Below are 15,318 nucleotides of genomic sequence, written 5' to 3'. Positions count from 1 at the left end.
GCCCACAGTGGGGAGACCAGGACGGGGGTGGCAAGGGGTGTCAGGACAGGGGCTTCCAAGGATGTGCTGATGCTCTAGGTGCACCCCAACCGCAGCCAGGCCCAGGCACTTTTTGGGTATCTCTTGGCATCTCTAGGCCCCTGAGAGAAGAGGGGCTGTGGCCTCTTTCCGTCACTCCACGTCCAGTGAAGCCTCCATAGACCCTGGCGTGAACCTTGGGCCTACAGAAGGTAAATACGTTGTCTTGGATTTAAAAATAAGCCCATTTTTTGGCATTTCCATCAGCATCCACAAGATGGAACCTGGAGCGAGTGGATCTGAGAGCGGGGCTGCTCCGGCAAAGGAGGAGGGACCTGCCAGAGTCTCCAGAGGCTGTGACTGAGAGAAGGAAGCTCAGTGTCCTCTGAGGCTCGCCATGGCACAGGTTCCTTGTCTGTGTGTCCTGGCCTTGCTGTGCCTCGGGCTGCGCCCTGCCGCAGGGGGCATGGACTCCTGCTACGACCCGCAGGGGCGGGCGCAGCGCTGCACGCCCGCCTTCGAGAACGCAGCGTTCGGCAGGGAGGTGCGGGCGACCAACACGTGCGGCTCCCCATCCGAGGATTACTGCCTCCAGATGGGAGCCCGGGACGCCACCAAGCTGTGCCACCGCTGCGACACGGGAGACCCCTTGCTCCACCACAACGCCACCTACCTGACTGACTTCCACAGCCAGGAGGAGAGTACCTGGTGGCAGAGCCAGTCCATGGCCTTCGGGATACAGCACCCCAACTCTGTCAACATCACCCTGCACCTGGGTAAGTGTGACCAGAACCACCCCTCCCCAGGGAACCTTCTGCTGCCAAGGGGCCTGGCCCAGAGTGGCAGGGGCTGCTGGAAAGAGAAGGCCCTTGAAGTGAAGAGGGAGGTTGGCTGGTCTGATCATCTAGGATTGTCCCCCCTGCCCCGAGAGAGAGTGAAATTATACACATGTATAGATGAGATTAAAAATGTGAGCTGGACCTGGGGGAGGAAGGATGGCCCAGTTGTTGGGGCATTAGCCTGAAACTCAGGAGAGCCAGGCTGAGTCCCCCACTCCACCATTCCCCATGTGATCTGCATCTTGGCAGGGGGTTGGACTAGATGACCCTGGCGGTCCCTTCTAACCCTGCGTTTCTATGATTCTATGACGTTGGCCCATGCCATCAGAGGGGTGACTGCAGTTCACGTAGGCATTCCCACGCCGGCTTCACACTAGTTAGCGTGGATAAAAGGAGCGGTGAAGATGCCCCAGCCTGGGCCAACCATGCAAGTATGTACCCAGGGTCCCGGTCAGGCTTGTACAGCCTGTGCGCCCTCGTCTTCACTGCTATTTTTAGCCATGCAGCTAGATTAAAGCTAGTGCATGTATGCATGTTGCAGTCACCCCTCGGATTGCAATGTAGACGTACCCTTAGCCTCTGCGTGCCTCAGTTCCCCACCTATACAATGGGGATAACAGCACTTCCCTGCCTCTCAGGTGCTGTGAGGATAAATGCGTTAAAGACTGTGAGTTTCTCTGGCGCGGTGGTGATGGGAACCAGATAAGAACCTATCTAGAAAGAGCTGAGCCCATAGTGAAGTGGGGCAGGGCACTGGAAAGCCGGGTTTGTTTCTGGCGGTGAGGAGGGGGCAGATTGCATAGGGCCCTGCCGACTGAATGGGCTAATGTGATCCAGAAGGCGTGTGAATCCCGAATTGGCAAAGACGCCTTTGCCATACTGCCATTTGCCAGCCGCATTTGTCCAGCCTCCAAACAACCGTGGAAGGATCATAGGCTGTATCCTAAGTCTTTGCACGTCTTTAGCACTTTCCATCCGTGATCTCATAGCACTTTACGAAGAGTAACTAGTGGAGTGGCATTCAGCCCCTGTGCCAACCATCAGTATTATGAGCTCCAGCTCACAGATGAGGAAACCGAGGCACAGAAAAGTGAAGCAACTCGCCCAAGGCCACACAGTCAATCAGTGGCAGAGCAGAGAGTAGGTCACAAGGATTTTGACTCCCAGTCCAATGTGGTAACAACGAGCCCTTTTTTTTCTCATAGGGAAAAATCACCATTTTCCACAGAGTTATATGTTGAATTAAATGTATTGCACAGGTGTGTAAAGACAGATGGGTTCTATATAGGCACTAACACTCGGGTATTCAAAGTAGTCACCAACGGTTGAAGGGGTATGATAGCTTGTGCTTCTTATTTAAAGCTGTGTATTATGGGCCTGGTTCACCAATGTTCTCCTTCAGTTTTACAGTAGCGTTCATCTCCATTGACTTCAATGCAGCTCCAAGGGTGTAAAACTAGACTAACATGGTGGTGAATCAATTCCTAGGGATAGGTCTTCAACTGGTGTAAAGGAGCATAGCTGTGATTTCAATGGAGCTACGCCAGTTTCCACCAACTGAAGATCTGGCCCATGTATTTCAGATATTCTAAAACTGTCCCACTTTGTCAACAGTTAAAATGTAAGAGCTCGTGCCTTCTATTATAAATAAAACTTTAATGGTTTCCCTGCTATATAAACTCTCCTGGCAATTAGCCAGCTCTGCAAATATTTTCATTCTTTCATATCCTGCCATCCACATTCTGAATACAAGAGATTACAGAGCGTCATTGTCGGAGCTAAACAAATAATAAATAGTAATAATAACAGCCAAAAGCCGTCACTGTGTGTCTCTGTTTAGCTTGGGCTACTCTTCAGGGACACGCAGTGGTGCATTTCCCAATGGAAGCAGTCGATAGCACCGCTTCTGCAAAGCCATCAGGGTGGCAGGTTCGTGCTGTGGCCACTGATTCCTAAGGGAACAGTGGGGGTTAAGGGCGGAGGGAGACAGGAGCAGCTTGTTTCCAAGAGAGGTCACTCCTTTCCCAGCCCCCCGTGAACAGGCAGGCAGACATCTGTTCTGAATCGCCGGGAAGTTAGGACTGGGCTTCCTGCCTGGGATGAAAGGTGACGCTGGAGGAGCCGAGAAGCGCTCATTCCACGTTCCACCTCCATAAAACCCAGTTTTTCCTTTTACAGCTTCATAGATTGTAAGGCCATAAGGGATCACTGTGATCATCTAGTCTGATGTCCTGTGTAAGACAGACCTGAGACTTCCCGGAACTAATTCCTGCTGGAACTAGAGCAAATCTTTTAGAAAAATATCCAATCTTGCTTTGAAAAAATTCCAGTGATGAGAAATCCACCACAGCCATTGTTAAGTTGTCCCAACAGTTCACTACCCTCACTGTTAAAAAAAACGTCTGCGCCTTATTTCTCCTGTGAATGTGCCTCGCTTCAACTTCCAGCCAGTGGATCTTGTGATAGCTTTGTCTGCTAGACTGAACAGCCCTCTGTTATCAACAGGGCCGGTGCAAGGAAGTTTCGCGCCCTAGGCGAAACTTCCACCTTGCGCCCCCCCCTCACCCAGCTAACCCCCCCCCCCCGCGGCAGCTAACCCAGCCCCCCACCCGGGGAGCCCGCCACCCCGCCCGCCCGGGACCCCCCCGCCACCGCAGCAGCTACCCCCCCTCTGCGGCAGCTAACCCCACCCGGGGAGACTTCCCCCTCCCCCCCACGGAAGCTAACCCCGCCCAGGGAGACTCCCCCCCCCCCCCCCGCGGAAGCTAACCCCGCCCGGGAAGCCCCCTCCTCTGCGGAAGCTAACCCCGCCTGGGGAGCCCGCCCCAGCTCACCTCGGCTCCGCCTCCTCCGCTGAGCACGCCGGTGCCGCTCTAAGTCTCCTCCCCTCGCAGGCTTGCGGCGCCGATTGGAGGAGACTTAGAGCGGGGGCTGTGTGCTCAGCGGAGGAGGCAGAGTGGAGGTGAACTGGGGCGGGGAGCGGTTCCCCTGTGTGCCCCCCCCGTTACTGCAGGCAGCCCTCCCCGTGCCCCCCCCTCCCCAGCTCACCTCCACCTCCTAGCCTGAGCGGGCTTTTAGGCGCCCCCAACCACTAGGCGCCCTAGGCAGCCGCCTAGTTTGCCTAAATGGTTGCACCAGCCCTGGTTATCAAATGTGTCTTCCCCACGTAGGTATTTAATAGACTGTGACCAAGGCATCCCTTAACCTCTTTGTTAAATGTAATAGATTGAAGTTTTTCAATATAAGGCATGTTTCCCAATCCCTTAATTATTCTTGTGGTTCTTCTCTGAATTCTCTCCAAGTTTCCACCCCCCCCAACATCCTTCTTGAACTATTGACATCAGAACTGGACAGTATTCCAGCAGTGGTCACGCCAGTGCTACATAGAGGTAAAATAACCTCTGTACTCCTACTCGATACTCCCCTGATTATACATCCGAGGATCATATTAGCCCTTTGGCCACAGCATCAAACTGGAAGCACATGTTCAGCTGATTATCCCCTCAAATCCTTTTCAGAATCATTGCATCCCAAGACAGAGTTCCCCATCCTGTAAGTATCTCCTATGTTCTTTGTTCCTAGATGTGACTTTACATTTGATCTTATTAATATGCATAATTGCTTGCACCCAGCTTTCCAAGTTATCTGGATTGCTCTGTGTCAGTGACCTGTCTGCTTCGTTATTTACCTCTCCCCCAATCTTTATCTGCCAACTTTAGGTTTTCTAGGTAATTGATAAATTACCTTGTTAAATAGCATAGGACCCCACTAGAAACATACCTGATGATTCCCTGTTTACATTTATATTTTGTGACCTATCCTTTAATCCATTTAATTGTGCCATGTTTTTGTATTGTTTTAGATCCTTAATCAAAATGGTGTGTTGTACCAAGTCAAATGCCTTACAGAAATCTAAGGGTACGTCTATACTTACCTCCGGGTCCGGCGGTAAGCAATCGATTTTCTGGGATCGATTTATCGCGTCTTGTCTAGACGCGATAAATCGATCCCGGATCGATCCCAGAAGTGCTCGCCGTCGACGCCAGTACTCCTGCTCCGCGAGAGGAGTACGCGGAGTCGACGGGGGAGCCTGCCTGCCGTGTCTGGACCCGCGGTAAGTTCGAACTAAGGTACTTCGACTTCAGCTACGTTATTAACGTAGCTGAAGTTGCGTATCTTAGTTCGAAGTGGGGGGTTAGTGTGGACCAGGCCTAAGTATATTACATTGCTGTTATTACCTGTATCAACCAAACTTGTAATCTCATCAGAAAAGATGATGACTTAGTTTGAGATTTGTTTTCCATAAACCCATGTTAATTAGCATTATTTATATTACCCGCCTTTTTGACTGGCTCATCCTGTTTACCCTTTTAAATATTGACACAACAGCAGCTTTGTTTTAATCCCCTGATATTTCGTTAGTGTTCCAAGAATTATTGAAAATCAACATTAATGGGCCAGAGTGCTCCTCGGCCAGCTCTTTTAAAACTCCTGGATGAAAGTTAACTGGACCTGTTGATTTAAAAATGTCTAGCTTCAGTAGCTACTTTTTAACACCCTCCTTATAATCTATGAAACATCTCCCTGTGCCTAAGAGGGGGAAGGAGGAGCCAATTTGACTCCTAGGGATGGATCCTTGTGTAGCAACTATTCATGCCATTGAGGACTAATGTGTGGCTTCTCCATCTGAGGGCACTGCTGAGAGTGTAGGTGGATAATACTTAGCCCATCTATAGTCCTTTTCATCCAGAGACCTCAAATAGTTTTACTGACTTAAACAATTTAGCCTCCCAGCCCGGTGGATCTTTTTCATTTTACAGATAAGCAAACTAAGGCCCAAAGAGTAAGCAGCAGAGCTGGGAATAGAACCAGGAGACCTGTCTCCCATTCTCTTCCTCTAACCGCCACATCGTGCAGCGTGCGGTGCTCATTTTCTTCCTCTGTGCACACAAAGTTTGCTGCATGTCAGTTCTTTCACTCTTTCCCTCCCCTCCGCCCCTGCTGGGCTACTAAAGGAAAATCCTTATGTGCCAGAATTTTTGTTGGTGCTAGCCACGTCTGTAGTCAAACAAATGATCACAGATTCTCATGAGAGTAATGAGAACACAGTCCGGCCCATTAATTTTATCCTAGTGTCTTGGACCAAGAGCAAACTCCAAAACCTTCTCTGATGTGCAGTCTTTTATTAATCCGATAGCCTGGAGATTGAACCTGGGATCTCCAATTCCCGCTGCTACTGCCATCTCCTACTTAGCTGGAATCCAGGCTGATTTTGTGAGGGTCATTCAATGGTTGTTTATTGACACAGTGCAGAGACCAGTTCCTCTCCCAGAGGAAATTGTTCTGCGCATTGACTGCTTTGATCCCCTGCTGTTTTGGTAGACGCCCCCAAGGAATTTCCTGTCTGGGAATAAACCCACCCAGGGTGTCTGGAATTCCACCCCAAAGACCTTCAGGAGTCCTACATGGAATCGGGGTGTGAGTCTTTCCCAGAATAGGCAGAACATGAGCATCATCAAGGCAAACTTCACCAGCGCTGCCTGTCCAGTGTTCCTCTGCCAGGGTGGATTGATTTAAATCACCAATTTTAATCATGATTTAAACAGCATGGAGGAAACTTTGATTTAAATCATCAATTTTTAATCTTGATTTGCACTTGTACTTAGTTGGGGTTTTTTTCCTAAAGAAGACTTGATTCTCATTGGTTGGTAACCACTGAATCAGGGGCGGCTCTATGTTTTTTGCCGCCCCAAGCACGGCAGTCAGGCGGCTTTCGGCGGCGGTCACGCAGATTCGGCGGCATGCCTGCGGGAGGTCCACCGGTGCTGCGCCTTCGGCGTCCCCGCCGCTGAATTGCCGCCGAAACCGCAGCACCGGCAGACCTCCTTCAGGCATGCTGCCAAAGGTAGCCTAACTGCCACCCTCACAGCGACCGGCAGGCCGCCCCCCACGGCTTGCCGCCCCAGGCAGGCGCTTCCTGCGCTGGTGCCTGGAGCCACCCCTGCACTGAATCATGTTGATTTGTAACTAAATATAGCCTTTAGCCTAAATTTGGCACTGCTTTTTTGCTAACCAGGACAATACGCTATATTTATACATAGCTCTTTAAGCAACTATATAACTTAACATACGTGTATTCAGATTTGTAATTTTTACTTTTTTTATTGTTAGAAATGGCGACTGAGTCATTTCTTATTTACTAGATGAGAATTATTTTTTTTACTCATGATTTGCATCAAGCTGTTTGGAGGGAAACTGAAATTAAATTAAATGCACAAAAACATTTAAATTGTTTAAAATTAGTAAACCTTCAATGTGCTGGATACACAAGAAAAAAAGTTACTCAAAACATCTTTTGCATTTAAAACTGACTGACTTATTAAACAAAGGAACTGCTATCTGTAGTTAGTGAATTAAGCAGATTCTTTCTGATCACCATGTCCTTCAAGATTTTAAAACTAGTAGATCTCATCCCCTCACACCTCGCTTTCATTCATAAATTGGGAGAGGAAAACAATTTTTTCCAATGTTTCAACTCCCACTCAGTTTCTTGACTTTGAATTAATTAGTCATTGAGCTGAACAAGTTGAATAAACTGAAATGAAGAAAATATTCTCGCTGCATCTGCAGAAGAGGCTAATGCTGTCAAAAGCTGGTTTTGCACTTTAACGAACTGTGGTTCCAGGTGCTGAGCCAGTGTCTTCCACCAGCTTAGTGGTTTGACTTTTGTCTAAAACTTTGTCAGCAAACATGTACTGCCTAATATTAATTTTTAAAGTTTAATTTACATGATTTTAATCGATCATAGTAAGTTTACTCCATAACATAGGTTGTCATAATTTCAAATTTAAATAGGTTTGTTTTTTAAAATAAAACTGTATTTAAATTAACCCAAAAAATCTGATTTTTATTATTATTTTTCATCATCCAATTTTATCCACCGTGGCCTCAATCTGGACCTGGAGGGAGGTCTCCTGCCCCACCCCGGCCAAGCCTGAGCCTCCGCAGAGAACATCAGTTAGAGCCAGTTGTCATGGTGGTTTGTGTTCTGCCTCCCTGGGAACTAGACTGAGACCCACCAAACCAAAGGAACTCTCACAAAAGACATTAGAAATGCATTATTTCTCGCTGGCGAAATGTAGGTACATCTGCAAGAGCGATGAGTCGGAAGCAGGTCAGTGAGCACAGAACCCAGCCGTGGATAAAGCCCCCACTAGGATCAATTTAGAAAGCTCCCAGAGGGTGGAAGGCAACCAGAGAGGAACAGCAGAGTCGGAACAGACAGAGAAGAGAGAGTATGTGTACAACAGCCACGCTGGGCCCGATCCTCTACGGTGCTCAGCTCCCACTGAACTCAATGGGTGTTCAGCACTCAGCGCCTTGCAAGAGTCACCCTGTGCATGGGGTTGTCTCCAAAGCGGAGCTGTTGCTGTCAACTTCCCCTAATGCTTGCTGCCTCCTTGCGAGGTTATCAGCAAATCTCTCCTGAAGACAGAACTGCAAACAGTAGTCAGGTTTCTGTGACGACAAGCGAGAATCTGGGAACTGCAGTACGGCTCTGATCCATGGCAGATTCTTCCCCCTGCAGCCCGGCGGTAGCCTGAGTTATCTCCGCTCCCCGACAGCATTCTTACAAAGTCACAGCCCGTAGCTGACATAATTCATATGGGTCTAATTAAAGGCTGGTTTTTCTTAGTCCCCAAATAACCCGTCTAACATTCCGGACTCATTATCTTTTCCAACAAAGCTAAAACCTTGTCGCGGATTGTTTTGTACTATCAATAGTAGTATAATTATAGACGAACCAGCTCTCGGAGTTGGACCCAGTCCTTTGTCTCTGGCAATTAAGCAGTTTGATATTTGTATTATTTTTTCTCACTGATGTTTTCAATAAGCGATTGTAGTGGTGGATTGACTGCCCTCAGGGACTGAAGCCCCCTCTGTTGATCCTCGTTGCAGCCTTCCCCGCACTCCGCTCCGTCAGCGGGTGGTGTCAACCTTCCCTCGAAAGGCCAACAAGGGAGTTGAGTCTCCATGGTCCACCGAGTCCTTCGGCTCTTTTCCTAACACTGCCCGGGAAGAGGCCAGTCAGTGATGGTGGGCCTGATTCTCCTCTCCCTTACGCTGGTTTTACAGCAGTCTTGCTCCATTGGACCAGCTCTTCAGCCGCTGTAAATCAGCGTAGCTCCGTTGACTTCACCATCTGAGGAGCTGGCTCATTGACTTCAGTGAAGTTTATTCCTGACTCATACGGGTGTGAGTGAGCTCAGAATTTGGCCTTTTTGTGTCTGCGTGGGATGCTTATCTGCTGGAATCTGGCTTGAGACCCAGCAAACCCTTTTTGCAGAGATCACTGAGCAGCTATTGGATGGCAACGACCTCGAGCTAAGCTGGATTTCAGCTGGCACCTGAGAAGCTGAGTGTCTGGTCTGGGGCCCAGCTCTGATCCCCTGACCTGGATGGATTGGCTGCTTTTTAATGTCCAGCATCCTCCTTCCCATCATTGGCATGGACCAGCACTGGAAGAGCAGCTGAAAAGCTGTCTTTGGGCTGACGTATCTCTCTGTGTGTCAAGAGAAAGGGACGGAAAGAATATAAATGTGTTGCTTTAAACAGCAAAAACAGAAGATGTCAGGGACACTGGGCTGGCTGGGTCATTCTGAGCTGGTGTTGTCCAGGGGAATCCAAGGTGCGACTGGTGTTGATGTGAGGCATGTCCAGGAGAGGAAGCATTTGCTCATCCCTGCCCCAACAATTGGAGACGGACCTGCTCTGATGGCTCATTCCTCTGGGGTAGCTTCTCTGTAAAACATTCCCTTTTCTAGCATTTAAAATGTGGGTGTGAATTTTGTGCTGGTAAGAAGAATGACAGTCTTGAAGTCCTCTGTGTATTCACAGAACATCTACAGCACAGGGTCCCCAACCGCTCCAGTAATTCCTTTCCCTTGGAAAAATCACTTCATCAGCTCTCTTGAACCTCAGTTTCCCCAGCTGTAACACGGGGACAATGTTACACCTCCGCATTTAGAAGTACATGTCACAGGTTCCTCATGGCACAACATATGGGGTTAGCATGGGCAATAAGTCTGTTACCCCATGACATGAATGACCTATGTCAGCAGATTTTTGACAAGCATTTGTAGCTCCTGAAATTGGTGGTACCCAAAGAGAGATGTACAGGCTATGGATGAACTCTTTGCACCTAGCTATGTTGCCTTCTCTTCTCCTCCTTCTTCAGGGAAGTCCTATGAAATCACCTATGTGCGGCTGAAGTTTCACACAAGCCGGCCAGAGAGCTTTGCTATTTACAAACGCAGCCGTGTGGATGGGCCCTGGATCCCATACCAGTACTACAGCGCCTCCTGTGGGAAGACCTACAGGAAGCAAGAACGGCAGTACCTGCGGCCTGGTGAGGATGAGCAGGTGGCCTTCTGCACGGAGGAGTTCAGCGACATCTCCCCACTGAGCGGAGGGAACGTGGCCTTCTCCACCCTGGAGGGCCGACCCAGCGCCTACAGCTTTGACAAGAGCCCTGTGCTACAGGTACTGGGCTCAGGGTTGGAGGCGGCCATGTGTGGCCAGTAGACCAGGTGGCTCAGGGGAGTTGGCATTGGGAACTGTGCTTGGAAAGCTGTAATATTGTTAGTGCTCAGGTCCCACGGGGGTGGGCACATTAGAAATATCTGGTCAGATAAAAAGAGAGATTCCGCGCTTAACTCCATTCTGCTCCGATGTGAGTGTATGTGTGTGTGTGAATGTACAGATCTGCAATATGTGCCTGAGCTGGATTTATAGGGGTCTGATGGACCATGCTCAGTTGGCCCAAACTCAGATCCACCAATCCCACGGTGACTAACCTCCAACACCCTAGTGGAATGGATCATGCTAGACTGGCCTTAACCCAGTTCTTCCAGACTCTCGTTGGCTAACCCCATTCCCCAACACCATTGGGAGCTCTGCACTAGAGCTGGAAGGTGTAATTCCCAGCTTGAGCAGACATACCCACTCTAGCTGTGCCTGAACTAGTGCACTAAAAATAGCAGCATGGCTGCGGTGGACGAGTGGCAGGATGGGCCAACTGCCCCGAGTACGATGCTGTCCGAGAGCCTAGGTACATCCTCTGATGGCTGGCCCTTTAGTCGCCATGGCTACACTTCTGTTTTTAGTGCACTAGCTCAATCATGTCTACTTGACTGGAAATTACCCATTCCAATGTAGACATACCCTGGGACTCAAAACATCTAGTCTTTGTTCAACTTCGTAGTCTAAGGTTCTCCCTCATTTTGCTACCAATATTGGGAACGAGAGTTGTGTCCAGGCACCAGGCCTAAGGTTGGACCACACTGCGCTCTCAAAGGGACTTGAAGGTGGTGGGAAGCACATACTCAGGGAGCTTAGTGGAGAGGATACACCCTATACACTGGCAGCAGAACGTCCCCTTCAGCTTCCATCAATTCTCTCATGGAACGTTAACGTTCCAGTCTCTGGCTTTATAGCATCTGATTTTGTGGCAGCTCCCTCAGCAAATCTCCTCCTGCCTGGATCCCTCGGAGAAATGACTTTCACAAATGTCAGATCTTCCGCTCCAGCTCTGTGCAGAGGATGGAGGTCTCTGATGAAGGGGTGGGGGTGGGGGAGAAGTAGAGAAGCAAAAAAGTTTTCGCTTCAGAGTGACCCCGCTGGTGCCCGCTGCCTGCGTGCCCTGGGAAGACACAGAGCAAAGTCCTCATCGCACACATTCTCCCAGGAGCAAGGAGGAAAGTTTTTCTCCATAAACCAATCGAAAGCCAGCCATTACCAGCGGTGACCCAAAATGGACCTGGACCAAAATCCCAGGTCCAAACACACTTGCATTTTGAAGACATTTGGATCCTAAATTTTATCTAATCTATCCATCATTCATTAGGTCACCTATCACTGGCGTATCTGAGCGCCTTCCATCTCAATGGGTCAAATCACCCAAAGTTCCCAAAACATTGGCTATTTTGAAACTGGGATCCAATGTCAGGTCTTGAGCCCCTCTCTGCTGCCAGCCAAGTGGGGAGAATGTTTCAGGGCCTCCCTCTGCACGGGAGAACATGGTGCTGATGGAGAGAAGACTAGTTCATGCCACACCTGGACTGCACGATTTCTGGCATGTGCATGTGTGTGTCTAAGCAGCATGAGGGTTCGATTAATTAAAAGGAGGACTTAGTACTATACACATGGTGGTTCCTCAAGAGGGTGTGGGATGGTTCTGCTGCCTCCTCTGCTCCCTCTTGTAAAGGGGCTGCTGACCCCCCCACAGGGTGATGTATTTGCTTGGGCCACTCACCAACAGCTCTCTTGTGGCCTGAATTCCTCAGGAGTGGGTGACCGGCACTGACCTGCTCATCTCCTTGAACCGGCTCAACACATTTGGAGACGACATCTTCAAGGATCCCAAGGTGCTGCAGTCCTACTATTACGCTATCTCCGACTTCTCGGTCGGCGGCAGGTAAGGCGTGGCTGGGGCATGGGGAGAAGAGGTGGAAGGAGGGGTGTTCTTGTGTTTAAGGCGTAGGATGGGGAGTCAGGACTCCTGGGTTCTGCCTCCAGCTCTGAGACGGTGTGATTGGGACAAGCCATTTAATCTCCTTGGTCCTCAGTTTCACCATTTGTAAAATGGAGATGATGGTACAGAAGGAGGATGTGAGGCTTAAAGCCCTTTGAGATCCTCAGATGAGAGGCACTTACACTCCAGTTCCCCCGTTTAAGCAGCGCAGTCCCTATTTTGCACATGGGGGTTATAGTGGCTCACAATCTAAATAGGAGTCAACAGTGTAACACAGTTTCAAAAAAAGCGAACATGGTTCTGGGCTGTATTAGCAGGAGTGTAGCGAGCATGACGCAAGAAGTAATTTTTCTGCTCTACTCTGCCCTGGTAAGGCCTCAGCTGGAGTTCTGTGTCCAGTTCTGGGCAAGGTGCCTCAGGAAAGATGTGGACAAATTGGAGACAATCCAGAGGAGAGCAACAAAAATGATTAAAAGGTCTAGAAAACCTGACCTATGAGGAAAGATTGAAAAACATTAGGTTTGTTTAGTTTGGCGAAGAGAAGACTGAGGGGACACATAAGTCTTCAAGTACATAAAGAGGATAATAAATTGTTGTCCTTATCTGCAGAGGACTGGACAAGAAGTAATGGGCTTAAATTGCAGCAAGGGAGATTTAGGTTAGAAATAGGAAAAACTTCCTAACTGTCAGGGTCGTTAAGCACTGGAACAGATTACCTGGGGAGGTTGTGGAATCTCTGGCGCTGGCGGTTTTTAAGAACAAGTTAGACAAACGCCTGTCGGGGATGGTCTAAAATAATACTTAGTCCTGCCTCTGCAAGGGACTGAACTAGATGACCTATCGAGGTCCTTTCCAGGCCCATGCTTCTAGGATTATACTTGCCATCTTCCCTCCCGGTCCCTCCAGAAAGCCCATGAATCTCAATGGACTCAGAAAGCGTGTCGCTCTTTCTCTGCCCAAAGTACCCAGTATCAGCTCCCAGGTGCTGGGGCTGCATGGATGTTCTCATTATCAGATGGAAGAGGAACTTCAGGAGGCAGCAGGCAGGCACTCAAGGGAGATGGCTCTCCAGTAAACAGGACCTGGCAGGGGAACAGGCTGTGAAAGGCTGCTCATGTGTGGAGCAGGCTTTGTCCTGCTTGCATATGGTGCACGGTTTGTATTCAATGCGTAGAGCATTGACACGGCCCAAGCAGTTGGATCATGGAGCTCTGGGCTGCCAGTCAGGATCTGAAAACTATTGTGGGAGAAATGAACCCTCAGCTCCCATGCTACGCCTTCGCAGAGTGAGCTCCAAACAAAGCCCTGTTCGGGGGATTAGCAAACCAGCCAGAACACACAACTCACCCAAACAGCGGCTGCCTCCGGCTCCCGCCTGCCCTGGAGTGGGGCCAGCTTTCTTCCTGCCAGCGCACAGGGCTTGTGATGGTGGGAGACTGCCCGCTCGGCGTGCCATGCCCTCGGCTCCTGTGGGCCAGACTATCCGTGAGCTTTGGGGCGTGGGTGAGGCTAAGCAGGCTGGAGCCAGGGAGGGAGGCTGGTCCATGAGAGGCGGGGTCTCCAGCTGTTAGCAGGCAGGATGCTTGGGAGAACCCCCCTCCACTTCCCCAGCTGGGAGAACCCCCACTTTTCTCACCTTTTCCTTCAGCTGCCCCCTGCTGGTTCCCAGCTGCTCCCTCAGACCAAAGCCGAGACCGGTCTCCCCAGGGGGTTAGGCCATGGGTGAGGGCTCTGTGCGGGGAAGAGCAGCCAGTGGCCATGATCAGATGAGTGGGGCAAAAAGGCCCGTGGCTGACTGCAGAGTGGGGATGCTGAGCTCCTGTGGGACTGAGGGAGAAGGCCCAGGACACCAATATCCTCCTCTTCAGTGTCCAAGGGGTTAAACCCTGGCCTGCTCAAACACAGTGCGGTCTCAGCAGGGTGAGCTGTATGGCAAGGGACCGCTTGCTTGGCTTGTACTGACAGCTGGCCCCGGGCCCTCAGGTCTGGGGTCGCTGGGCTTGACAGGAAGGAGAGGACAGAGTTGGAACTGCTGCAGGGTTTAGCTGAATCCTTCCTCTTTTTCGTTCCGCCATTGCCAGCCCAGGTTTGTCCTGCTAAAGCCCGGTGGAGTTCTCTGCTTCTGGAGGACAAACTGGGTGAGGCCTGCAGTAGCTGCGAGTGAGCGTCCTGGGTATGAGCACTCCCACGGAGAAGGGCCCTCACCAGGGCCGGCTCCAGGCACCAGCCCACCAAGCTGGTGCTTGGGGCGGCACCTGGAGGGGGGCGGCGCGGCGCTCCGGCCCGAGAGCGGGGCCACGACTGGGCTCGCCGCCCTCCTCCCGGCGCAGCCTCTGGCCGCCGCGGAGAGCGGAGCCCCGGCGGGGCTCTCCGCCCTCCCCCCGGCGCAGCCTCTGGCCGCTGCGGAGAGCGGAGCCCCGGCGGGGCTCGCCGCCCTCCTCCCGGCGCAGCCTCTGGCCGCCGGGGAGAGCGGAGCCCCGGCCGGGCTCGCCGCCCTCCCCCTGGTGCTCTGGCCGCCGGGGAGAGCGGAGCCCCGGTGGGGCTCCCCGCCCCCCCCCCCCCCCCGCGCAGATCTGGCCGCCGGGGAGAGCGGAGCCCCGGCCGGGCTCGCCGCCCTCCCCCCGGCGCAGCCTCTGGCCCCCGGGGAGAGCGGAGCCCCAGCGGGGCTCGCCGCCCTCCCCCCGGCGCTCTGGCCGCCGGGGCTCCGCTCTCCCCGGCGGGGCTCGCCGCCCTCCCCTGGGGGGGGGGGGGGGAGGGCGGCGGGAGGCTTTCTTGCCTGGGGCGGCAAAAAAGCCAGAGCCGGCCCTGGCCCTCACGCCCTCCATGCTCTTCCCCCTCGGGTGTCCAGAACGAGGCTGTACTGTCAGTATCTCCCTGCTCCGGTCGGATCCCCCTGGACATCTGTCACTCAGACAGAGCTGCTCCCCA

The 15,318-nt window shown here is 51.5% G+C and overlaps 1 protein-coding gene across 1 annotated transcript in view; it reads left to right on the top strand.

Annotated features, from left to right (window-relative positions):
• The first annotated feature begins 415 nt into the window (after positions 1 to 415).
• Positions 416 to 15,318, top strand: part of LAMC3 (laminin subunit gamma 3) — a 45,339-nt gene continuing 30,436 nt past the window's right edge. The window contains exons 1-3 of the mRNA XM_065418858.1: positions 416 to 794; positions 10,096 to 10,400; positions 12,203 to 12,333. Coding sequence (XP_065274930.1) covers positions 416 to 794; positions 10,096 to 10,400; positions 12,203 to 12,333 — 815 coding nt within the window. The remainder of the gene's footprint in view (positions 795 to 10,095; positions 10,401 to 12,202; positions 12,334 to 15,318) is intronic.

Source organism: Emys orbicularis, chromosome 18 (genome assembly GCF_028017835.1).
Source record: "Emys orbicularis isolate rEmyOrb1 chromosome 18, rEmyOrb1.hap1, whole genome shotgun sequence".
Classification (NCBI taxonomy): Eukaryota; Metazoa; Chordata; order Testudines; family Emydidae; genus Emys; species Emys orbicularis.
Note: the sequence above shows the minus strand (reverse complement) of the source record. Positions and strands in the feature narration are given on the sequence as shown.